Source organism: Symphalangus syndactylus, chromosome 8, assembly GCF_028878055.3.
Source record: "Symphalangus syndactylus isolate Jambi chromosome 8, NHGRI_mSymSyn1-v2.1_pri, whole genome shotgun sequence".
Lineage (NCBI taxonomy): Eukaryota > Metazoa > Chordata > Mammalia > Primates > Hylobatidae > Symphalangus > Symphalangus syndactylus.
This window is the reverse complement of record NC_072430.2, coordinates 122,792,751-122,817,254: the sequence shown is the minus strand read 5'-3', so window position 1 is coordinate 122,817,254 and position 24,504 is coordinate 122,792,751. Positions and strand designations below refer to the sequence as shown.

General features: G+C 46.7%; 1 protein-coding gene and 1 non-coding gene across 3 annotated transcripts; both read left to right on the top strand.

The window, feature by feature from the left end:
• Nucleotides 1-698: 698 nt before the first annotated feature.
• LOC129489081 (small nucleolar RNA U13) lies at nucleotides 699-802 on the top strand. Its single transcript, XR_008659894.1, has one exon. It is a non-coding gene; the product is annotated as a small nucleolar RNA U13 (small nucleolar RNA).
• A 9,615-nt stretch (nucleotides 803-10,417) lies between these two features.
• On the top strand, nucleotides 10,418-14,082 carry CXCR1 (C-X-C motif chemokine receptor 1). 2 transcript variants are annotated; one of them, XM_055290647.2, is made up of 2 exons: nucleotides 10,418-10,495; nucleotides 12,163-14,082. In XM_055290647.2, the coding sequence occupies exon 2, from the start codon at nucleotides 12,196-12,198 to the stop codon at nucleotides 13,249-13,251; it is 1,056 nt and encodes a 351-aa protein (XP_055146622.1). In that variant the 5' UTR covers nucleotides 10,418-10,495; nucleotides 12,163-12,195; the 3' UTR covers nucleotides 13,252-14,082. The 2 variants fall into 2 exon arrangements, with proteins under 2 accessions (XP_055146622.1, XP_063501186.1); XM_063645116.1 differs by having other exon boundaries at nucleotides 10,420-10,495; nucleotides 11,957-14,082.
• The last annotated feature ends 10,422 nt before the right edge of the window (nucleotides 14,083-24,504 follow it).

Genomic DNA, 24,504 nt, shown 5'->3' with positions numbered 1-24,504 from the left:
CAAGGCCAGTATGTCTGGAGCTGAGCCACAAGGGGCGAAGTGGAAGTGGTTAGAGGGTGTTATGGGTTGAATAGTGTCCTCTCCCTGCAAATTCGTAGTTTGAAGTTCTAACTTCCAGTACATCAGAAGGAGGCCTTATCTGGAATTGGGGTCATTGCAGATGTTATTAGTTAAGATAATGTCATTGGGGGGGACCCTAATCCAATATGACTGCTGTCCTTATAAAAAGGGACACAGAAAAATGCACAGAGGAAGAATGCACCGTGAAGTGGAAGGCAGAGATTGGGGTGATGCTCCTACTGGTCAAGGAACACCAAAGATTCCCAGCAACCACCAAAGCTGGAAAGAGGCACAGAACAGATTAGATTCTCCCTTATAGCCCTTGGAAGGAACTAACCCTGCTACATTTTGGTCTCGAACTTCTGGTCTCCAAAACTATGAGATAAGAAATTTCTGTTTGTTCAAGCTGCACAGTTTGTCGTACTCTGTTATGGCAGCCCTAGCAAACAAATCCAGAGGGGTAATGAGGTGGGATGGGGGGAGAGGGTGAGGGCAGGAAGATAGAGTAAAGCCTTGAAGGCCATTTAAGGACTTTAGCTTTTATCAGATTCACTTTTTCTCATGATGAAGTGGGATTTATTCCAAAAATTCAAGCATTATTCAACACTGGAAAACCATCAATATCATTCCCATACTAGATACTTTTGTAGCTCATAAGCATGATGATTCAGTGTCCAAGTGCATGCATGAGATGTGCCTCCCTCAAACCTTTTCACAACATCAGCATGTTGCCCATCTGACATGAACAAAATATATATAATTCTCATATGAATGTACCTCAGAATAAAAAAGTCATATAACTATCTTCATAAGCCTTTGACAAAATTCAAAGCCATTTTTTTAATAGATGAAGGGCTCCCCATGTTGTCCGGGCTGGTGTTGAACTCCTGGGCTCAAGGGATCCTCCCACCTCGGCCTCCCAAAGCACTAGGATTACAGGCGTGAACCACCAAGCCTGGCTCAAAACCTATTATTGATTTAAAGAATAAACTCAATAAAATAAAATACAGATGGTTTCCAACTTATGACGATTTGACTTAAAAATTTCCACTCTATGTTGGATTTATCAGGACATAATACCACGGCAAGTCAAGGAGCGTTTGTGGGTGCTTTAAAAGCAAGTATTAACTAAACTCCAGATTTTATTTGGATTTGGCCTGTTTTTCCATTACCCCCTCTCTCTATTCCAGGATCCAATCCAAGACAGTACATTTCATTTAGTTGTTAGCGCTCCCCAATCTCCTGTGGTCTGTGACAGTTTTGCTCAGTTTTTTTCTTGTTTTTTATGACTTTGACAGTCTTCAGAAATACTGGCCGGGTGTCCTGTAGAATGTCCCTCAATCTGCCTGATGTTTTTCTCATGATGACACTGAGGTTGCGGGTTTTGGAGGGCATACCCCAGAGGTGGGGTACTTAGGTAAGGTAGTGTTTGCCAGGTTTTTCTGCTGTAAACTTAATTAAAATGCACTTAAAATGTTTACAGCAATAGAATTTGTACTTTGGAGACATTGTGATAGGGACAGGAGGCAGGGAAATTCTGGGCAGAAGAGGGTGGGTCCTTGGCGAGGGCCCCACCCTCAAGCCGAAAAGCCTGATACCACGGCCTAAAGTGAGAACATGCATCCCTGTTTTCCTGCACAAATGTTGCCTTTTCCAAAATCACCCAGGGCCTGCCCCGCCCCCCGTCCTGTGCCCATAGAAACTCCAGGCTCAGCTGGCAGAGAGAGGAGAAGCAGCTGGATGTCGGAGACTATGGCTGGACATCAGAGAGAAGTGTCTTGACTTCAGAGGGACAGTTTGATGGTATAGCTTTGCGGGAGGATTGCCTTCCCACCCCGTCCCCTTTCCAACTCCCCATCCCACTGAGAGCCACCTCCATTTGCAATAAAATCTCCCTCATTTACCATCTTTCTTTTTTTTTTTTTTTTTTTTTGAGACGGAGTCTTGCTCTGTCACCCAGGCGGGAGTGCAGTGGCGTGATCTCGGCTCACTGCAAACTCCGCCTCCTGGGTTCACACCATTCTCCTGCCTCAGCCTCTCTGAGTAGCTGGGACTACAGGTGCCCGCCACCATGCCCGGCTAATTTTTTGTATTTTTTAGTAGAGACGGGGTTTCACCGTGGTCTCGATCTCCTGACCTCGTGATCTGCCCGACCTCGTGATCTGCCCGCCTCGGCCTCCCAAAGTGCTGGGATTACAAGCGTGAGCCACTGCGCCCAGCCTACCATCTTTCAAATTGGTTCGTGCGACCTTTTTTCTCTTGAACGCCAGACAAGAACTGGGGTGCCACAAGTGTGGGTGCCAGAGTCTTGTCACACTAACCCTCCACTAAGCTGTTAACACTTCAGCCATCCATGGACAGCAGAGCTAAAAGAGTACTGTAACACTTCCTCTGGGACTTGAGGGGTTGTGGGCGCCCCTGCCAGATGCTGCTATGGGGCCAGTATAGAATTTGTTTCTGCTGGTGCCCAAAAAGTACTCACCCCGGCTCCTGTACCTGCTCACCTGCATGCTCCCCCTCCCACGAGTGAGGAGTGCAGTGAGTCGTGGTGAGTAGAGTTCGCCCCTGTCCATTGAACTAATGCCAAGCAGCCGGCTAATTCCAGCACCTACACTCCAGTTCCCGCCTGCAAAGGGGTCAGGGAAATATCCTGCTTCAGTTGCAGGATACTAAGAAGGAGTGACAATGATCCGACATGCATTGTAAAAGGATTGCTCCGTCTGGTGTGATGAGAATATACCATAGAACACAATGGGTGGGAGCAGGGATGAGCAGGGTTGTTTCAATGATATAGGTGAGAAGGGACACTGGGTGGCAGAAGACAGGGCAATAGCAGTGGAGTTGGTGAGAAAACAGGAGCTGCAATTTACTTTGGCAGAGCCAGCAGCAGTTTCTGGTGGATTGACTGTTGAGTGTGAGATAAAGACGCATCAGTGATGAGTCCATGAGTTTTGGCAATTGGAAGAATAGTTGCCATCCATTGAGCTAAGGTGAGAATTCTGTTCTGCTGTTTCTCCTCTCCACTCCTTCAATATTTCATCTATCTAACACATATTTAACTGGCATCAAGACTGGCTACATAATTTGCAGTACCCATTACAAAATGAAATTGTAAGCCTCTTTTTATTTTTTTAGTTTTTATTTATTTATTATTTTTTTTTGAGACAGAGTCTCACTCTGTCACCCAGGCTAGAGTGCAGTGGCACAGTCTCGGCTCACTGTAACCTCCACCTCCCGGGTTCAAGCTATTTCTTGCCTCAGCCTCCTGAGTAGCTGGGACTACAGATGCATGCCACCACACCTGGCTAATTTTTGTATTTTTTAGTAGAGATGGGGTTTCACCACATCGGCCAGGCTGGTCTTGAACTCCTGACCTTGTGATCCGCCTGCCTTGGCCTCCCAAAGTGCTGAGATTACAGGCGTGAGTCACCATGCCTGTCCTAATTTTTTAAAATTAAAATTAATTTTTTTTTTTTTTTGAGACAGGGTCTTGCTCTGTTACCCAGGCTGCAGTTCAATGACATGATCATGGCTCACTACAGCCTCAACTCCCTGGGCTCAAGCAATCATCATGCCTCAGCCCCACAAGTAGCTGGGACTACAGGCACACACCACCATGCTTGGCTAATTTTTGTATTTTTTGTAGAGACAGGGTCACGCCATGTTGTCTAGGCTGGTCTCAAACTTCTGGACTCAAGTGATCCACCTGCTTCAGCCTCCCAAAGCGTTGGGATTACAGGCATGAGCCACTGTGCCTGGCCAGGCCGCTTGTTTAAATGCTGGAGAAAGCTTTTTCCTTTCTTCCTTTGTCTTTCCCTTGACTGGAAAAAGGTGTGTGTGTGTGTGTGTGTGTCTGTGTGTGTAAATGAGTTTATTGATGAAGACACAAAGTCAAGCTTCCCCCAGTCCCCACCCTCCCCAAGAACACATCCCAACAAGAACAGGGGAATGAGACTCAGTCTTAGGGCAATATTTACCTATCCCCGTTTCCCCATTTCCTACCAGAATCCCAAGCTTTATGACACAGACACATGGAGCAGACTGGGGTAAGGACAGACACTCGGGGAATCTCTGACCAGCAAAAGAACTCTGGGTGTTGGCTTCCCTTGCCCTTTGTATGACAAAGGCATTCAGAAGCAGAGGAGAGGGGAATGTGGGGCAACTCCCACCCCACATCCCCAGTTTGGCCAAAAGAGCTGTGGCAGAGGCAACAGTTTTGTTTGTTAGCAGAGAGGTCCTTTGATGGGAAGTAGGATCCTTCCTCCGCTCAGGGGTGTGATGTGAGGCAGCCTCCTCAGGGAGGTAAGCATTCATGGATTAGCTCAGCCAGGGCAGTTGAGAACAGGAGCTGTTACCTGTCACTGGTGGGGAAGCTAGGAGAAGCCTCGCTTCAGGGCGTGAGGGACACATCCTGATACAAAATGGTGTTGTCCGCTCGCCCTGACATACACGGTTTCCTTGGGAAGTATAGCTTACTTTGAGATGAGAACACTGTATTTGCAGTGTGAACCTTCTTCACCATTTACAGCCATTGATTCCACAAATGAGTTCCAACAAGGGAACTTTATCACTTGCTTTTTCACCCCACACATCACTGAAACCGCCTTTGGAAAATTATGACTGAGACAGTGAAATAGATCTAACTTAATCAACTCCATCTTGCCGCTAACCTCCAAGCTGTTCTTGTTTATTTCTGGGCGTAGGCTGAACTAACTTTGGGAGAGACTCAGTTTATAGTTTATAGTTAAAACAAAGACGATAACAGTCCTTTCCCAAAGCAGACCTCCTTCTTGCCTGGGGACTAGATGGCCTTTGTAGGGCTAACATTAGCCACAAGATTAGAAATTATAATTTAGGAGTCATGCAGCTAGAGGCTACAAGATTCTGACCCTCCCTAAACTTCTCCTAAGAACAGTGCTTGAGATATTTTGCAGACTCTGTGCTTGATGGATCAGCTGGCACCACCCATATCATAAAGTGGCTCATCTGATCTTGTGGCCCCCACCTAGGAACTGACTCAGCACAAGATGACAGCTACGACTCCCTATGATTTCATCCCTGACCAATCAGCACTCCTTGCTCACTGGCTTTCCCCACCCACCAAGTTGTCCTTAAAAACTCTGCTCCCTGCTTGCTCCAGTAGACTGATTGGAGTAATAATAAAACTCCAGTCTCCCCCACAGCTAGCTCTGTGTGAATTACTCTTTCTCCATTGCAATTCCCCTGTCTTGAGGAATCGGCTCTGTCTAGGCAGCGAGCAAGGTGAACCCCTTGGGTAGTTACATCACTGACTGTCCACTTCCCATACACAATCCTGTGCTATCTCCTGTTGCCCACGTGCCTGAGGGATGGTGAGTGAGGGACATATTTCCCTTCCCCAACCCCAGGCATTCTTCTCTTGGAGAGTCTCAGGGCTTAGGAAATGGTGTTGGGGGACCTACTCTCCCAAGCTTTGTGACTGGTATGAAGCGGGGTCATTTGAGACACGGTGAGGCTGGAGGGTAGTTTTTGCTCTCGTTTTCCTCCAGTCCTCCTCTGAGGCCAGAGCGTTAGGTCTGAGTCCAATATGAGGCCTCTGGATGCCGGCATACCTCTGATTTGAGCAGGGGCATCTGAGAAGAGCATTCTTGGTCATGGACCCTGAAGACTGAGTGCCAGGCAATGCCACAAGTGCCCAAGATCAAACAGTGCCACACTGCTAACAGGTTGGTGTTTGGGGCACAAAACATTCTTTGACAAATCATACCCACTGTGTTAAGGTGGGGATATTTCACATCCCCCCCATCTTTTCAGAGATGACAAGAACTGCTTGAACTTCTGGGGTAATCTTCATATGCCCTGCAGCCCAAGTAACAAGAAGAAAGAGCAGATCGAGAGTTGAAGGGATAAAGAGAATTTGTGGCATCTCTAAGCTCATTTCATCTCTGTATTCACTGGACAGAGTGTTTCTTATTTGCTTTTAATGTTGCAACCCCTGGGGCACAGGGATACTTGTGGGGCAAGTTCAGACCGTCATGGGAGCCTGGGCCCTGATGTTGACCTTCCTTGTGGCTGCACCAAAGCCACCTCCAAGGGGTGAGGACTGTGGTGGTCTTGGGGCTGGGGAGCGGGTAGCTGAGACCTCATCCCTCAAGGCAACAGAGGTGGGACAGCATGTGAGCTGAGGCTCCCAGTATCTGGGCATGACCCAGTGGACTTCACATGTTGTTTTCCTAACTTGCAATTAAAAAAAAACTTTTTTTTTTTGAGACGAAGTCTTGCTCTGTCGCCCAAGCTGGAGTGCAGTGGCACGATCTCGGCTCACTGCAACCTCTGCCTTCCAGGTTCAAGCAATTCTCCTGCCTCAGCCTCCTGCATAGCTGGGATTACAGGCACACGCCACCATGCCCAGCTAGTTTTTGTATTTTTAGTAGAGACAGGGTTTCACTATGTTGGCCAGGCTGGTCTTGAACTTCTGACCTCGTGATCCGCCTGCCTCAGCCTCCCAAAGTGCTGGGATTACAGGCGTGAGCCATCTTGCCCAGCCTAAAAAAAAATTTTTTTTGTCAAGATGGGGATCTCGCTATGTTGCCCAGGCTGATTTCAAACTCCTGAGCTCAAGTGATCCTCTAGTTTTGACCTCCCAAAGTGCTGGGATTACAGCCATGAGTCACTGTGCCTGACTGACTTCACTTATAAAACACACATTCCAAGATAAAATTATTGAGAATTATAAGACAGCGACTGTAGAATATCAGACCCTAAGGTGGGGCTTTTCTGAGCCCAGGCCCCAGGCACCTGCAGAGGTCACACGCCCCTCCTTGTGTCACACACTTTGCTGGGCACCAGAGATGCAAACTAGAATACTTTACAGTTCCGGCCTTCAGGAGGGGCCAGGAGAGAAGGCATAAAGGGGAGCTTTATGAATCATGACCAGGTGCCAGGCTTTGTGCTTGAGTCCTGCCTACTCATAATCCAGTGTGAGACAAAGACTCCTAGAAATAAGCATAAAACAGTCTGAGGAAACAGTAGCAGTGGAGAACTAAGTGGTGTGGGAGCCCAGAGGCAAAAAAGCCTGCAGGTTTCAGGGCTGAAGAGGGAGGAGCCCAGTGGGGCGGAAGCTCAGAGTCCTAGGCGTCTGCTCACAAAGAGAGCTGTGCAGGCAAGTTGGAGTGAGGGGACGGGAATGACTGCCGCAGTGGTATTTATTTACTGATTTTTTTATGAAAATGGCTAAATATGTATTTTTTTCTTTTATCTTTTGAGACCGAGTCTCGCGCTGCTGCCCAGGCTGGAGTGCAATGGTGCAATCTCAGCTCACCTCTGCCTCCCAGGCTCAAGCGATTCTCCTGCCTCAGCCTCCCAAGTAGCTGGGAGTACAGGCACATAACACCATGCCCAGCTAATTTTTGTATTTTTAGTGGAGACAGGGTTTCACCATGTTGCTGTGGTTACGAGGACATCACTGGGGAGAGAGGAGAAACCTCCCTCTACCCCTTTCCTCTACTTTGATCCCAGATCCAAGTGGATTCTTCTGGAGGAATGAGAAGAGATGCTTAAGCTGGCATAAGGCTGATGCAGGGACAAAATAGATGTTCTTACAGCCACATTGTGCTGTTCACACGGTCTGTGTAGAAGTCATCATGTTTGAAACAGAGTGGTAAGAAGATGTCACCCAAAGAGATGCTACATTTTGCCAGTTCACTGGCATTTGGGCTGCACCTGTCACAGCTTTCTTTGTGGCATTGGGAGCTCTACATGGAATGGAAAAATGCTTTCTCAGCAGGAGCATTCTAGGCCATTTTAAAAGGGCACAGTTATAAGTGGGAAGTGAGGTATGGAAGATAGGTTGGGTGGGCTGACTTGCTGGAACATTTTGAAGTGGGTAAAATTTTATTCTAAACTCATCTATATGTGCTTTCTCCCTCCTTCAGTGAAATGCTCGTCCTACTGCAAAGTGAAAGGTTCTTTCCACCCTTGTCCTCCAGATGCAACTTCTCCTGGAGACCCCAGCATTGCTGTTGCCCCCACCACACTCATGCAGCAGGGCTGCTCCCCTTCACTCTTTGGGCTCCAGGAGACCAGACCCTTCCCTAACCCCTCAGTGATTCCTTGAAATAGACTGGAATGGTGAACCGACTTACTGAGGGTTTAGGAAAAGCAGAAGGGAATTATACACCAAGAAGAACTTAACACCTGGTATTAAATATACCTGCTCTTGGCCCTGGTCTTTCTCAAGGGGGTGTCTCGCAGGGGATTCCCTGTCCAGCGACTGCTGCCCCCTTGTGGCAAAAACTATCCTTCTCCCGGCCTCAGGGTCATTCTTGAGTATAGGCAGGTGTTTTGCAGCCTAGGCCCCGTCTTTTTTCTCCTGTGTGCCCAGTTACTATTTTCTGCCCTCGGGGCTGCTTTTTCCCTAGATGATTAATAGAGGGAGTCACCCACCTCCTGCGATCACCCCATCTTTGACTCCTTTCTAGTCTAGGCATCAGAGCACAATAGTCCAACATCAGTAAAAGCAAAGCATGAGTGGCTATTGTCTCCTTACACTTCCTGTTACCATTTATAAATGATAAAAGAGCCCAGGAGGAGAGCACAACTTAGCTTAAAAAATAGGCTTGCCGGCTGGGCATGGTGGCTTATGTCTGTAATTCCAGTGCTTTGGGAGGCAAAGGCAGGAGGATCACTAGAGGCTAGGAGTTCAAGATAAGCCTGGGCAGTATATCAGGACCCTTTCTCTACAAATAAATAAATAAATAAAAAATGAAAATAAAAATAAAATACAAAAAAAGAAAGCCAGATGTAGTGGCTCTTGCCTGTAGTCCCAGCTATTCAGGAGGTTGAGGTGGGAGGATTGCTTGAGCCCAGGCATTTGAGGTTACACTGAGCTATGATCACACCACTGCATTCTAGCCTTGGCAACACAGTGAGAGCCTGTCTCTTAAAAAAAGAAAAAAGTTCTTTCCAGTGCAGAACTGTAGGAATCCATGGCATGGTAAATTTGGCATTTGTGGTAGGGCAGGATTTATACGTGCACAGACTGGCACTAGCTCCAAACATTAGAGGAAGGTTGGGAAGAAGCAATGCCAGGCAGACCAGCTGGGCTGTGTGGAAGTGAAGTTATCAGGCATACCAGTGACTTTAGTGTGTAGCCAAAAGCAATAGACACTGAATCGTGGTCGTGACTTATGGTCCATGAATCACAGGAGAAATGTCTCCCTTCATTTATTCCACAACCATTGATTGAGCACCTACTATGTTCCCTGAAAGAGAACATAAAAATGAATTGAAGAAGGTTCTTGCGGTCTCACGGCTCCCAAGCTAGAAGAGGGCTGACTTGTAAATACCTCACAGTAGGGTTCATGTTATATGGAGAAGTGACGAAGGTGCCAGAAGACTCAAGCTAGGGGACAGCCATTAGCTGCTGGAGGCAGCTAAGGTGGGTTCCCAGAGAAGCCGTTCTCCATTACTGAGATGGGGGCTGCAATGACCTTGAACCCAGCTCTTCCATTCATGGACTGCCCCAGCTCTGTGGTCTCTCTGCTAACCAGCCAGACTCTGGGAGTGGCCTATGCCATCAGCCTCAGAGTCATTTAAACCAACTGGTCATTGGCCGTGATTGTGCAAAAGAGTGGCTGGTAGCAAAGGAGGGTTTGTGTTTCATTCAAATCCCCTCGAAAAGCCTGAAAAATAAGTAGAGATTGAGGCCAGGCCTTGGAGTTGTGGAAGGTGGAGAACACTGGGAAGCCAACCTCCAAAGAAGACCAGGTTGGAGGCAAAGGAGGAAAGGGAGCTCTCATTGTCAAACCGACAGGGAAGCCAAGGATATCCCAGTAACTGCTCTCACATCCTTGATGAGAATGCCTTGAATCCGAGCTAGGCCACCTTAAAGAAGCCTGCAAAATAAGTAGAGACTGAGTGCCTGCTCTTCAAACACAACTCAAGTGCAGTTGAGTGCCTGCTGTTCAAACACAACGCAAGTCCTCTTTCTCACTGGATTGCCCCCAAGTCCCTCCTACAGGGGACTCCTTCTGAAGTCTCTGCTGTAAGTCAAATCCTTCGCCCTTTTTACTTGTCAGGCAAGTTGCAAGCTTCCACAGGTGATATACTAGGGAATTTAGGAATAAACAAATGGAAATAAATTCAAGAAAAGGAAAATAATAAAAATGATCATCCATAGAGTGGAGAATTCACTGGAGTGGACCCTCAACTCCAGCTTCACACCTGGGACCCCCGCTTGGTCATATGGACCCTGGCAGTCTCTAATCACAAGCCTGTGATCCCTTGACTTAAACTGTCCTTCCCCAGATGTGGACATGGGTGGGGCTCAGAAGGGAGGTGCCGTCTGATGTGGTTTTCTTATTTCCTGTTATTCATCAAGTGCCCTCTAGCTGTCAAGTCACTCTGATCTCTGACTGCAGCTCCTACGGTTGGACACACCTGGCCGGTGCCTCAGGTAGGAAGCCACCTCTGCTTGCTAGGACTTTCTGTGGGGTAGGGCTGCTTGGCTTGACTTTATTTTGGAAAATGTGTTCATTTCTGTGGGAGCTGAGGATTTCTGCTGCCCGCTGCCTCTCTTGTGACCACCACTCATACGTGGAGGTAGCAGGTGAAGAGGACAGCCTCCTTGTCCCCTCTTTTTATACCTTGCCCTTTTGTGGGAAGAGGCTGACAATTCCCCAATTTGATGTTTATTGCTTCACCTTAAGACTTTGTCTTCAGTGAAAATGCAAATACTGGTAGGGAGGGAACATACTAAAATGTGTGGATCTGAGTGGACTCATTATACACCCTCAGGCCTGGCAGCAAATGAGAGGTGGATGACTCTGTCTTCCTCGATTTGTAGATGAGAAGACTGAAATCTATAGGGGTATGAGACCCCACTCAAGGTCATGAGACTTATTTATTTATTTATTTATTTATTTTGAGAACAGAGTCTCGCTCTGTCACCTAGGCTGTGGTGCAATGGCACCATCTCGGCTCACTGCAACCTCCATCTCCTGGGTTCAAGTGATTCTCCTGCCTCAGCATCCTGAGTAGTTGGGATTACAGGTGCACGCCACCACACCCAACTAATTTTTTTGTATTTTTAGTAGAGACGGTGTTTCATCATGTTGGTCAGGCTGGTCTAGAACTCCTGACTTCATGATCTGCCTGCCTTGGCCTCCCAAAGTGCTGGGATTACACACGAAACTTATTAATGGTAGAATCAGGATAGAATGAAGACGGGATGCTAGGTGTCTTTACAACCAACCTGGGTGACTTTCCAAAGGTTTTCAGACCATTCTCTGGAGAGTCCTGAAGCTTCGAGGGGCTCTTTAGGGGCCATCTGGGTTGGGAAATTAGCACACTCTGCCCCACAGTGGCTCAGCTTTTATCTGTTTCACATACTGGGCTCCTGGGAAGATCTTATTTCAGCAAAATGTTTCACAATAGGAAATATATTTGAAAACTCTTGAACGATTCTGTGGATTTTGTCGGGGTGGAGGGTTTCAGGGACCAAGATGGAGACTTTATCTTCTCAAATACTTAAAACTCCTTTAGACAGAGGAACAAAATGTGTGCTCCTCATTTAAAGACAAGGCTTAAAATATACAGTTTAATGCAATGTGTTGTTATCACTTCCTTCCCCCAGTAGATTTTCAGGAGGGTAAACAAGAATCAGGGAGAACATAGGGAAGGAAATAGTAGAAGGGGACACCTGGGAACAGGTTGGCCTTCTTACATTTTGCTTAATGCTGGCCCTTCCCTGAATGTCTAAGACCAACCTGGTCCCCACATCCAAATGCACAGACACAGCTGAGGACGGAGAAGGCTAAAGAGGGACAGAGGTAGAGACATAGGCTGAGAGGAGCCAGTTGTAGGTTGAACTAGGGTTAAGGTGTTTTCCCTGTATTCCATCTTACCCCATACTCAGGCCAGGCCTTGGAGTTGTGGAAGGTGGAGAACACTGGGAAGCCAATCTCCAAAGAAGACCAGGTTGGAGGCAAAGGAGGAAGGGGAGCTCTCATTGCCAAACCAACAGGGAAGCCAAGGATATCCCAGTACCTGCTCTCACATCCTTGATGAGGATGCCTTGAATCCGAGCTACTAAATCACATTTCCTTCCTTCTAACCTTCCAGCTAGATCAAACCATTGCTGAAACTGAAGAGGACATGTCGAATATTATAGATCCACAGGGTTGGGATTATGACGGTGATCTAAATTTCACTGGCATGCCACCTATAGATGAAGATTTCAGTCCCTGTAAGCTAGAGACTGAGACACTCAACAAGTATGTTGTGATCGTCACCTATGCCCTAGTGTTCCTGCTGAGCCTGCTGGGAAACTCCCTCGTGATGCTGGTCATCTTACACAGCAGGGTCGGCCGCTCCGTCACTGATGTCTACCTGCTGAACCTGGCATTGGCCGACCTACTCTTTGCCCTGACCTTGCCCATCTGGGCCGCCTCCAAGGTGAATGGCTGGATTTTTGGCACATTCCTGTGCAAGGTGGTCTCACTCCTGAAGGAAGTCAACTTCTACAGTGGCATCCTGCTATTGGCCTGCATCAGTGTGGACCGTTACCTGGCCATTGTCCATGCCACACGCACACTGACCCAGAAGCGTCACTTGGTCAAGTTTGTTTGTGTTGGCTGCTGGGGACTGTCTATGATTCTGTCCTTGCCCTTCTTCCTTTTCCGCCAGGCTTATCATCCAAACAATTCCAGTCCAGTTTGCTATGAGGTCCTGGGAAATGACACAGCAAAATGGCGGATGGTGTTGCGGATCCTGCCTCACACCTTTGGCTTCATCGTGCCGCTGTTTGTCATGCTGTTCTGCTATGGATTCACCCTGCATACGCTGTTTAAGGCCCACATGGGGCAGAAGCACCGGGCCATGCGGGTCGTCTTTGCTGTCGTCCTCATATTCCTGCTCTGCTGGCTGCCCTACAACCTGGTCCTGTTCACAGACACCCTCATGAGGACCCGGTTGATCAAGGAGACCTGTGAGCGCCGCAAGGACATCAGCAAGGCCCTGGATGCCACCGAGATTCTGGGATTTTTCCATAGCTGCCTCAACCCCATCATCTATGCCTTCATCGGCCAAAATTTTCGCCATGGATTCCTCAAGATCCTGGCCATGCATGGCCTGGTCAGCAAGGAGTTCTTGGTGCGTCATCATGTTACCTCCTACACTTCTTCGTCTGTCAATGTCTCTTCCAACCTCTGAAAACCATCAATGAAGGAATATCTCTTCTCAGAAGGAAAGAATAACCAACACCCTGAGGTTGTGTGTGGAAGGTGATCTGGCTCTGGACAGGCACTATGTGGGTTTTGGGGGGACGCTATAGGATGTGGGGAAGTTAGGAACTGGTGTCTTCAGGGGCCATACCAACCTTCTGAGGAGCTGTTGAGGTACCTCCAAGGACTGGCCTTTGCACCTCCATGGAAAGGAAGCACCGTCATTCCTGTTGAACGTCACATCTTTAACCCACTAACTGGCTAATTAGCATGGTCACATCTGAGCCCCGAATCTGACATTAGATGAGAGAATAGGGCTGAAGCTATGTCCTCATAAGGGCTGGACGCTCTCGTTGACCCTCACAGGAGCATCTCCTCAATTCTGAGTGTTAAGTGTTGAGCCACCAGGCTGGTGGTTCTGTGTGCTCTGATCTGAGCTCAGGGGATGGTTTTCCCATCTCAGGTGTGTTGCAGTGTCTGCTGGAGACATTGAGGCAAGCATTGCCAAAACATCATCCCGCCAGGTGGCCTTGTGGGGAGCTGGAAACACATGTTCCCCTTGGGCGTGGTGGATGAACAAAGAGGAAGAGGGTTCGGAAGCCAGATCTATGCCACAAGAACCCCCTTTACCCCCATGACCAACATTGCAGACACATGTGCTGGCCACCTGCTGAGCCCCAGGTGGAACGAGACAAGCAGCCCTTAGCCCTTCCCTCCTGCATCTTCCAGGCTGGCGTGGAGCATCAGCATCCCCAGAAAGCCATGTGCAGCCACCAGTCCATTGGGAGGCAGATGTTCCTAATAAAGTTTCTGTTCCATGCTTGTCCCTGTGGAAGTATCTTGGGTGTGACAGAGTCAAGGGTGTGTGCAGCATTGTTGGCTGTTCCTGCAGTAGAGTGGGGGCAGCACCTCCTAAAAACATGCCTCTCTGGGTTGAAGGGCAGCGTTCCCTGGGGCTTTAACTCCTGCTAGAACAGTCTCTTGAGGCACAGAAACTCCTGTTCATGCCCATACCCCAGGTGGAGGAGGATCCCTTTGTCCACAAGTAAAAGGAAATGCTCCTCCAGGGAGTCTCAGCTTCACCCTGAGGTGAGCATCATCTTCTGGGTTAGGCCTTGCCTGGCTTCCTCAAACTACATGAGCTCCCCACTCCCTCCCCAAATGCTTTCCATGAGTTGCAGTCTTTTCCTAGTCTGTTTTCCCTCCTTGGAGACAGGGCCCTGTCGGTTTATTCACTCTATGTCCTTGGTGCCTGGAGCCTATTAAATGCTCAATAAATAATGATCACAAGAATGAAGGCCTGCTGAAAAGACCACAGCTCATTTGCACACCATCTGCTCAAAGCTCCTTTTGTCTGTCCTCTCCCCTTTCAGCCTCCGTCTGTCCACTTATTAAGTTTGCCTTTGTGGTTTAGCTTCACTAGATGTTTATCTGTAAAAATGTCCCAAGTGAGGACTGATGATGTCAGGGCTCTTCTGATGGCAAATGATAGAAACAGAAGTCCAACTAGCTTAAGCAAAACTGAGAGTGTGTGGGTTTAGCATGTGTGGGGAAGGATCAGGGATGGCTTGAGGTTGGGAATAGGGTGAGGCTCAGAGACAGGACCTAGATCAAGCTTGAGATGGGGATCAGTGATTGATGTTGAAATCAGAGATGGGGTGGGGGCAGGGATGGGGTGGCAGCTTGGGATGATATCAGAAAAGGATGAATGCCAGGAATCGGGAGCGATCTACAAGGAGGGAGAGTGAGAGTCAGGGTTGCAGTGAGGTGTTGAGAACAGGGAGATTCAACATGGAGCTGGGACCAGATATGGAGAGTGAGGCTTTGGAATGGGATAAGTGTGGGGGAATGGTGAGGCTCAGGGAGGGGGTGTCAGGCCTGGAATAAATGTCAGGGAAGGCTTAGTAGCTATAAGGCTGGAGCAGGGTAGGGTCACCATCCTATCTGCAGCATCATCTAAGATGCTCTTCCGGGGCCAAGACAGAGGCTCCTCAGTCTGTCCTGCTTAAGGCTCTCCAGGCAGGTGAGTGAGAAGGGAGTTAGGCACTCGAGCCCTAAGAGATAGACCTGATTCAGCAGAGAAGACAAGAAGGATGCAAAGGATGCACAGAGAATCTAGGGCGGAAGGCTGAGAACTGGGGCCTCCTTTTCCTCTCCTCCCTCCGCTAATCCCCCTCCACCTCTCCTACTGTTTCCTCAAAGTCCAACTTCCTCCTTCTTCACCTTATGCCCCTGCAAAGATGACTCCATCAGAGGCTTCAGTAAGTAAATAGGGATCCACATTGGGTCCAGAGGAAATGCAAATGACTCATAACCACATGAAAAATCCTCAGCCTCACTAGGAACTTGGCAAATGAGGCTCAAACAGCAACAAAATAACTCAGAAGTGTTTTAAACAGGGGAGGGATATAGTGGACTCTTCAAACAAGTGCAACATTTTTCGATTAGATTTTTTTTTTTTTTTTTAATGAGACAGGGTCTTGCTCTGTCACCCAGGCTGGAGTGCAGTGGTGCATACACAGCTCACTGCAGCCTCAACCTTCTGAGTTCAGGTGATCCTCCCACCTCAGCTTCCAGAGTAGCTGGGACCAGAGCTGTGCGCCATCATGCCCAGATAATTTTTAAAATTTTTTGTAGACATAAAGTCTTGCCACGTTGCCCAGGCTGGTCTTGGACCCCTAAGCTCAAGTGATCTGCCTGCTTCAGCCTCTTAAAGTGCTGGGATTACAGGTGTGAGTCACTGCACCCAGGCTGATTGGAAATTTTAATGCAGCCTGTAATTTTCTGGGTATAGCTCAAGACACAGATGATCTGGATTTCAGATTTTTTAAAAATGCCAGGATTTTGGTACTTAGTTAACAGCATATTGAAGTATCAAAAACTGATATTTCAATTACTAGATAGAGTGAGGATTAGATATGGTCAGAGCCAGGGAGAGTGTTTGCCTTAAGGAGGGACTCCTTTGTCCAGGATGGGGCTGGGACTAGGGATGGGGTGAATCATAGGACAGGAGTGGGGGTCAGAAATGGGAGGGGTCAGTGATGAGATTGGGATTACAGAGGGGATGCACATCCGGGTAAGGTGAGGGATGGGGATTAAGATGTAACAGCATGTTCTGCACAATGCTTCCTGATGTTAAAATCCTGAAGTTTGTTTTGTAGCCTTGGTGACAACGTTTGAGACTCTAAATCAAAATGTCAAAATCTACTGTTTTCCCCTAAACCAGTTCCACTTCTGACCAACCACAGCCTCTCATCACCCCTTGCCCTCCATCCCCTGGCCCATTCTTGTTAATTCCAGCAAAAATATGAATTGATAATCCACATTTTATGCCATAGAGGCAAAATTTGCCCCTTTCTCAGCAAAGTAGTATTTTAATCAGAGTCTTTCAGAGACTGAAAAATCTCATAGATGCAAATGATGTAAAATGACAGTCTCCTCTTTGGTCTAAGGATCCTCACAAAGATGTGCCTTCCTAGAGAAGACCACTCACCAAGAGACAGTGGCGGAGCCTAGTCTTTTGCCATTTCCATGCAGAGGTCAGAGAGGCCACTCTGGGTTCCACCCAGAAAGCCACAAGGAGCTAACGGCGGAGTCTCAGCACCAATGTTTTCTTCCAGCCTGGTATTCAGTTTTTAAATCCAGAGTCTTCCTTCCAACCTTCAGGGTAGAAATGAATCAAAGACATAATAAAATAAAAAATAATCAAAATATGTTAACTCGACTTTTGAAGATTAAATTTTCTTTTTATTTTCTAAGTATTTTATACACATTGTTGAAAAAATGAAATGGCTTTATGAAGCTTATAACAAAAACCCAGCAGCCTTCTAGCTCCAATCCCTGAAGACAAGGGCAGCAGCTGTCAGCTCTCATAGCTGTTTCATCTGGTAGTGATCTATTTATTTCTAAATATCATACTTGCTCTGCTAGTTTTTTTCTTTTTTTTTGTCTCACTCAGTCTCCCAGGCTGGAGTGCAGTGGCATGATCTCAGCTCACTGCAACCTCCGCCTCCCTGGTTTAAGTCATTCTTCCACCTCGGCCTCCTGAGTAGCTGGGACTATAGGCGCCTGCCACTACGCCTGGCTAATTATTGCATTTTTTGGTAGAGACAGGGTTTCACCACGTTGGCCAGGCTAATCTTGAACTCCTGACCTCAAGTGATCCCCCCACCTCAGCCTCCCAAAGTGCTGGGATTACAAGTGTGAGCCACTGTGACCAGCCCTCTGCTAGTTCTTGTTTTTTTTCCCCCTCCAGGTTTAGGTATCATCACTGACTCCCTCTTTTGGCTTTGAGAATGTAATATTCTCCCAATCTCTCTCCTGCTTTCACCCATCCAAGCAAACACAAATACTGCCTTCTCCATTCTCCAGAAACAGATACCACATTTTTTGGTTAAGTCAACATTCAATTTTTTGTTATCATGACTATGTAAAAAATTATTCACAGTAGGGTCCAATGTTTCTTTGTATAAGTTTTGTTTTCCCTGGAATTGATGAGAGGATGTTCCATGTACTTATCATGACATCAGTTCCAATGTCTCCCTCAATACATTCACACTCAGCGGATAATCTATTAATTTTTCTTTCCCAAAGACCTCTCTCCTGGAGTCCTTCGTTGTCTTCTTCCAACCTGGACAGGTGACTCTTAGGAAAGGGGACAGTTCCTCTTTCCTAAATTGCTTTGGCTATGTTTCCAGAGAAATTTTAGAATCTGCTTATCAATTTCTATATAATGTCCAGCTGGGATTTTGATTTGGATTATGTAGAATCCATAGATCAATTTAGAGAAAATTGACACTGTAGTATTGAGTCTTCCAGTCCATGGGCATGATATCTTTCTCCATTTACATCTTCTTTAATGTTTTTGCAAAGGATGTTTTATAGTTCTTGGTACATAAATCTTGTACATATTTTGCTAAATTTGTCCCTAAGTATTTTATGGGTTTTTTGGATGCTATTACAAACGATATCTTAAAAAGTTTTCATTTTCCAGTTTTTTTTTGGTTACTATAGTTTATAGAAATGTAGTTGCAGTATATATATTGACTTGTAACTTGGGACCTAAGTAAATTCGTTTACTAGTTCTAGTAGTTTTTTTTAAAGATTGCTTTGGATTTTAACTGTATGCAATCGTTTCAGAATTTAAATCTTCTTTTTAGTTTTAGAATGCATGATGTGTACCTTGGTGGTGTTTTTCTTCATTCATTGTGCTGGGCGCCTGGTAAATTTTCTTAACCTGGAAATTTGGGTTATGTAAATTTAACTGGTATTAGTTCTTTGACAGTGTTCCACCCTCCCTATTCTTTAATTTTTTTTAAAAGAATTATTCTATTTTATTTTATTTTTGAGACAGGATCTCACTGTATCACCCATGCTGGAATGCAGTGGCCCAATCTCAGCTCACTGCAGCCTTGACCTCCCAGGCTCAAGGAATCCTCCTACCTCAGCCTATTAAGTAGCTGGGACTACAGGTGTGTGCCACCATGCCTGCCTGGCTAATTTTAAATTTTTTAATAGAGTCGGGGTCTCCCTATGTCGCCCAGGCTGGTCTCCAACTCCTGGGCCGAAGCGATCCCCTCTCCTTGTCTTCCAAAGTGCTAGGATTACAGGTTGAGCCACTGCACCCTGCCTATTAAAAAAAAAAAAAATTAAAAAATCCTCCTGCCTCAGCCTCCTGAGTAGCTGGGGCTACAGACATGTAACACCACCTTTGGCTAATTAAAAGAAAAATTTGTAGAGACAAAATCTTACTATGTTGCCCAGGCTCGTCTTGAACTCCCAAGCTCAAGCAGTCCTTCTTCCCTGGCCTCCCAAATTTCTGGAAATTCAGGCATGAGCCACCAAGCTTGACCTATTTTAAAAAAAAAAAATTTAGGGGCTGGTGCGGTGGCTCACACCTATAATTCCTGCCCTTTAGGAATCCAGGGTGGGAGGATCATTTGAGTCGAGGAGTTCAAGGCCAGCCCGGGCAACATGGTGAAACCCCATCTCCACAAAAAAATACACACACGCACAAAATTAGCTGGGCATGGTGGAATGCACCTACTCTGGAGGCTAAGGTGGGAGGATCGCTTGATCCTGGGAGGCAGAGGTTGCAGTGAGCCAAGATTGCACCACTGCCTTCCAGCCTGGGCAACAGAGTGAGACCTTGTTTCAAAAAAAAAATCCTCCTGCCTTAGCCCCCAAGTAGCTGGGACTACAGGCACGCAACACCATCTCTGGTTAATGTTTAAAATATTTTTTGGAGAGATGGAATCTCATTATGTTTCCCAGGCTGGTCTCAAACCCCTGGCTTCAAGTGATTCTCCCACCTCTGCCTCTCAAAGTGTTGGGATTATAGGTGTGAGTCACTATGCATGGCAAAAAATATACTTATTTTAAAGTCAAATCCAAATTGCTGTATTATCTTTAGCTCCTCAGGTGTGAATTCTCCCATTTGCTGTTGACTATTGATTGTGATGATTGTCAGCTCTTTGTAACATTTTATTGTGAATTCATCTTTTGAAGGGATTTTTTTTTGTTTCATGGGAGTCTTGCATGTGCCCTAGATTATGAAGAAGTCTATACAGGGGTGGCTTTATGGCTGTACCTGCTGGGGCCTTACTGGGTTACATGGCTCAGAGCATTTTTTTGTTATTGATATTTCTTAGCCCTGAGTTTCCACACCATTGCAAATGACAGATTTGGGTCCTCATCACTTGATACTAGGGCTTGGGATTCTGGAATGTTCCTCAATTAGCCCCTTTTCTCTCATGACCTAGGAAGGCAGCTCACTTGGGGGTTGTGTCTCAGACTGCAAAGTGCTTTTCTATCCCCATTCAAGGGCATGGCAGCTCTTTCTTGGTCCTGACATTTTTATAGGCAATCAAGTTGTAGTTCCTGCTATATACGGAGCCTCTAGGGTCACTGGTGTTATCATTCCCATCCTTAAGGTGCATGATCAATTCTAGTATCTTTCTGGGTTCCTCTGGCTTTAATCCTACTCCCTGATAAGTCCATACATTTTTAAGCTCCCTCTTCATTTCTGGCCCTTGGAGATTTTTTCTCTCTCTCTTGCCTGCTTCTGACTTCAGATATTTATTTTTAAAAATCGATTAATTCGTTCATTTATTTTTGAGACAGAGTCTCACTCTATTGCCCAGGCTGGAGTGCAGTGGCGTGATCTCAGCTCACTGCAACCTCTGCCTCCCGGGTTCAAGCAATTCTCCTGCCTCAGCCTCATAAGTAGCTGGGATTACAGGCACCCCCCACCATGCTAGCTAATTTTGGTATTTTTAGTAGAGACAGAGTTTTGCCATGTTGGCCAGGCTGGTCTCCAACTCCTGACCTCAGGTGATCTGCCCGCCTAGGCCTCCCAAAGTGTTGGGATTACAGGTGTAAGCCACCACGCCCAGCCTTTTTAAAAATTAAAAAAATGTTACTTAGGATGCCTATGGAGGGCATGCTTGTGTTGCTGTGTTGCTGCTATGCCTTCTCAGCCAGCCCATTATCATGACCAGAAATCAGTACAAATTCAGAGAGCACATCAAACGAAAAACAAAGTTCCTTTTTTTGTTTTTTATTTCCGTTACTTATGTTAAAACTTTCTCCCAGAAAATGTTATGTACCCCAGGAGGACACATTGACGGGATTTCTAGGTAACCCACAGTGTGTACGTGCATGTTGCTTATGCATGGGTGCATATGTATATCTGTTTTGGGGATGAATGACCCAACGTTATTCCAGAACTATCACCCCCTTCTTTTAGCCAGGCTTGCATCAAGGGGTTGGAAGCAGTAAGATCTAGAAGGTAAATGGGGAGAGGCCTCTGAAGAAATCTAGTCACTTCCGACATGGGAAGGAATTGTGTTGCCCAACTGAAACCTAAGAGGCCACATCCGTACCTCTCCCTTGGTTCCCATACTGTAAACAACATGGCTGTCTTCCTGAAAGAGCTGGCTTTGCTCCAGCTTTAAAGGTATTGGGGGTGTGGGGAGACTAGGCAGGTACAGGTCTCAGGGTTGTGCAGTGCAGGGTTCCCCACTTGGCCAGCATCCTTGAGCACTCTTCTGAGTGGGGCCCTGGCAAGACTCAGCATGTACTGTCTTTGTGTGCATTTCCACATGTTCCTAAGTGAGAATCTGCTAGTTGTCTGATTATGTAACAAATGCTTGTTTGCATCCAACTCCGTGCTAGGTCTTAAAACAAAGTAATGGGCCAGGCGTGGTGGCTCACGCCTGGAATCTCAGCATTTTGGGAGCTGAGGCAGGCAGATCATCTGAGGTCAGGAGTTTGAGACCAGCCTGGCCAACATGGTAAAACCTGGTCTCTACTAAAAATACAAAAAAATTACCTGGGTGTGGTGGTGGGTGCCTGTAATCCCAGCTACTCGGGAGGCTGAGACAGGAGAATCGCTTGAACCCAGGAGGCAGAGGTTGCAGTGAGCCAAGATTGTGCCACTGCACTTCAGCCTGGGTGACAGAGCAAGACTCTATTTCAAACAAACAAACAAACAAACAAACAAACAAACAAACAAAGTAATGTACTAAAGAAATAAAATCTAAGGGGACAAAGGAAATGTGTGAATGGAGGGTATGTGAGGAGTTTATGAAATTTCCTGTAGGGTCACTGGAACAAACAGATCTATTTGGGGGTCCTAGTGTACCACAAGCTGAACCTGAAGATTTGGAAAAATGTTTCTAATTAAATAAAACAGAGCAAAAAGACAGACTTAGTTGCTGTGTTACTTGAATCTTCACTTAAATTTTCAGAACCTTGGTTTCCGCTCCCATAAAATGAAGTTTGATTAGGCAAGCTTCCTTTCAGTTCTAAGAATGGGGGATGCTCAAAATCTCAGAGTGTACCGCGATGGACAAACAGGACTATAGCTCTAGTGAACTTGACATGAAACATCCATCTTTGCCCAGGTCGTGATTATCTGCAGTTAGGTGTCCTGTGAAGGCCAGTTCTTAGTATGTGTTTTCCAGGCAGCCGCTGACCAAGTCTGACCTGAGGAGTTCCTAGGAGGCCTCTCTCTGTCCCCTTCTCTTTCTCCTCTCTTCCACCTCCCCATCCAATATTTCCCTCCCTGGTCTGTCAGCCATTCTTTTATCTGTCCTAGGCAGGCGTCTTAGAAAAAGAGCAAATGTCCCTGGGTTGGGGGAATTCTTTCAGTCATTAAGCCAGGGATGAGAATGGAGTTTTGAAATTGTTCTCCAGCATAGGATCCTCTTTTCTAAGCCTTTAATGTCATGAGCAAATGGGCACACTCCAGTCCAACGTGTAAGCTCAGCCTCTCACTAACAGGTAGATCTGTGCTTACTGGTAGAACCGCACTTTGAACTTGGGAACAGCCTCTTAGATGCTAACATTAATCTGTTGGAAGATTTTGCAAGGAGAGAGAGAGAGAGGAGCAATCTGGGATTCCTGAGGGCTTTGTTGCAAGGGAAGAGCAACGAGTTGTTGAAAGGGACCCAGGCTGGGTGCAGTGGCTGACACCTGTAATCCCAGCACTTTGGGAGGCTGAGGCGGGTGGATCACTTGAGGTCAGGAGTTTGAGACTAGCCTGGCCAACATGGCAAAACCCTTTCTCTACTAAAAATACAAAAATTAGCCAGGAGTGGTGGCACATGCCTGTAATATTCCTAGCTACTGGGGAGGCTGAGGCAGGAGAATCGCTTGAGCCCAAGAGGTGGCAGTTGCAGTGAGCTGAGATCGTGCCACTGCACTCCAGCCTGGGTGACAGAGCGAGACTCTGTCTCAAAAAAAAAAAAAAAAAAAGGACCCAAAGATCAGCTGCTTCTCCCCTATTTCCATGAAATTGTCACTTTGATCCCTGAATTCTATTTTAGATTCTACAACACAAGGAGAACCCTTATCTAAATCTTTATATGTACAGTGTATTTCCCACGATATTGTAATTGAAGACTTACTTTGTGCCAGGCACTGAAAAAAACACTTTACATAAATTATTTTATTTAATGGTCATCAAGACCTGATGGTAGGAATTATTATTATCCTTATTTTATAGAAGAGGAAAATAAGCGCCAAAGAGATTAAGTCCCTCACTCAAGGTAACAGCAGTGGGTAAGTGGCAAAACTGGAGTTTAAGTCAAGGACCAGCTGCCTTCGGAGTCTGAGCTCTCAACTCCTGTGTGACACACGGAGAGGTGCTGAGGTGGAGAGAGAGCCACGGAGTGAATTTGCGGTAGCCTAGGGCTTAGTCTATCCTGACTTGTGTGATCTTGAGCAAGTAATTTAACTTCTCTGGACCCCTCCCTCCTTGAAGGAATGGCAGCATTGGAAGCTTGTTGTCAAGGTTCAGGGTAATGTATGCCAGGCTCTCAGGGTAGACTAGGGTCTCCATAAATGGCAAACATTATTTATCATAGCAGAGAAGTCTTGGAAAGGCAAGTCCACTGGGAAAACGGGATGTAACTCCAAATCCTCTAACTGTGATGGCAGTGTTTCCTACATGATGTCATAGCGCCAGGGAGTTGGGAGGAGAGTTGAGATACACCTCTTTCCAAGAGATGTTTTGAGATGAAAAGATAAAGCTTGGAAAGTGATCAAGGTATATCCTTGTCCCTGTGACATCCATTTTTTTATCTTCTGGATCGCCCATCAGCGCACAAGCCTGTTGTAGGAGTTCCCATCTTATAACAACCCTCCCTTGATGCCACATCTCATCAGCTACGGTCCTATTTTTCTGCTCCACTTTGCAGCTAAGGTCTGAGGCCCACTGCTCAAGGGGTGCTTCAAGTCTGTGAGGGGAGATTAGCAACATTGAACAGCGTCTCTGTTTGAACCTAAACTGGGCTCACTCTGGAATTCATGTAAGTCAGTGCAAGCAATTTCCCTGAAAGAAATGAAGGGTTGACAGCTCTTAGGGAGGAGCTCATTTCTGGGGGTCAGGAGGAAAGCACACAGGCCTGCTAAAGGCAATGCCTCAGGGTTGGGGCTTAGGGAGACCTTGAGGGCTACAGGAGTTGAGTGCTGAGGCCAAGACCAGCCCACGTCCAGGGCTTCTCACCTGAGTAGTAGGCAGATGGGGCTGGGAGTGAAAGTGAAAAAAACTGGGGAGATTTTGGCAGTGCCAGCAACACACTCAGGGAAACCTGGCCCTGTTCCCCTGCAGGTGGCCGGGCTGGAACTGGTAGAGGTTGGAGGCCAACTTGGCAAGTGGGTGCAGGCTGACTCATGGGGTACACAGGTACAGAGTGTGAACACAGAAAGAGCCAAAAACGGGTAAAAAGAGAAAAAA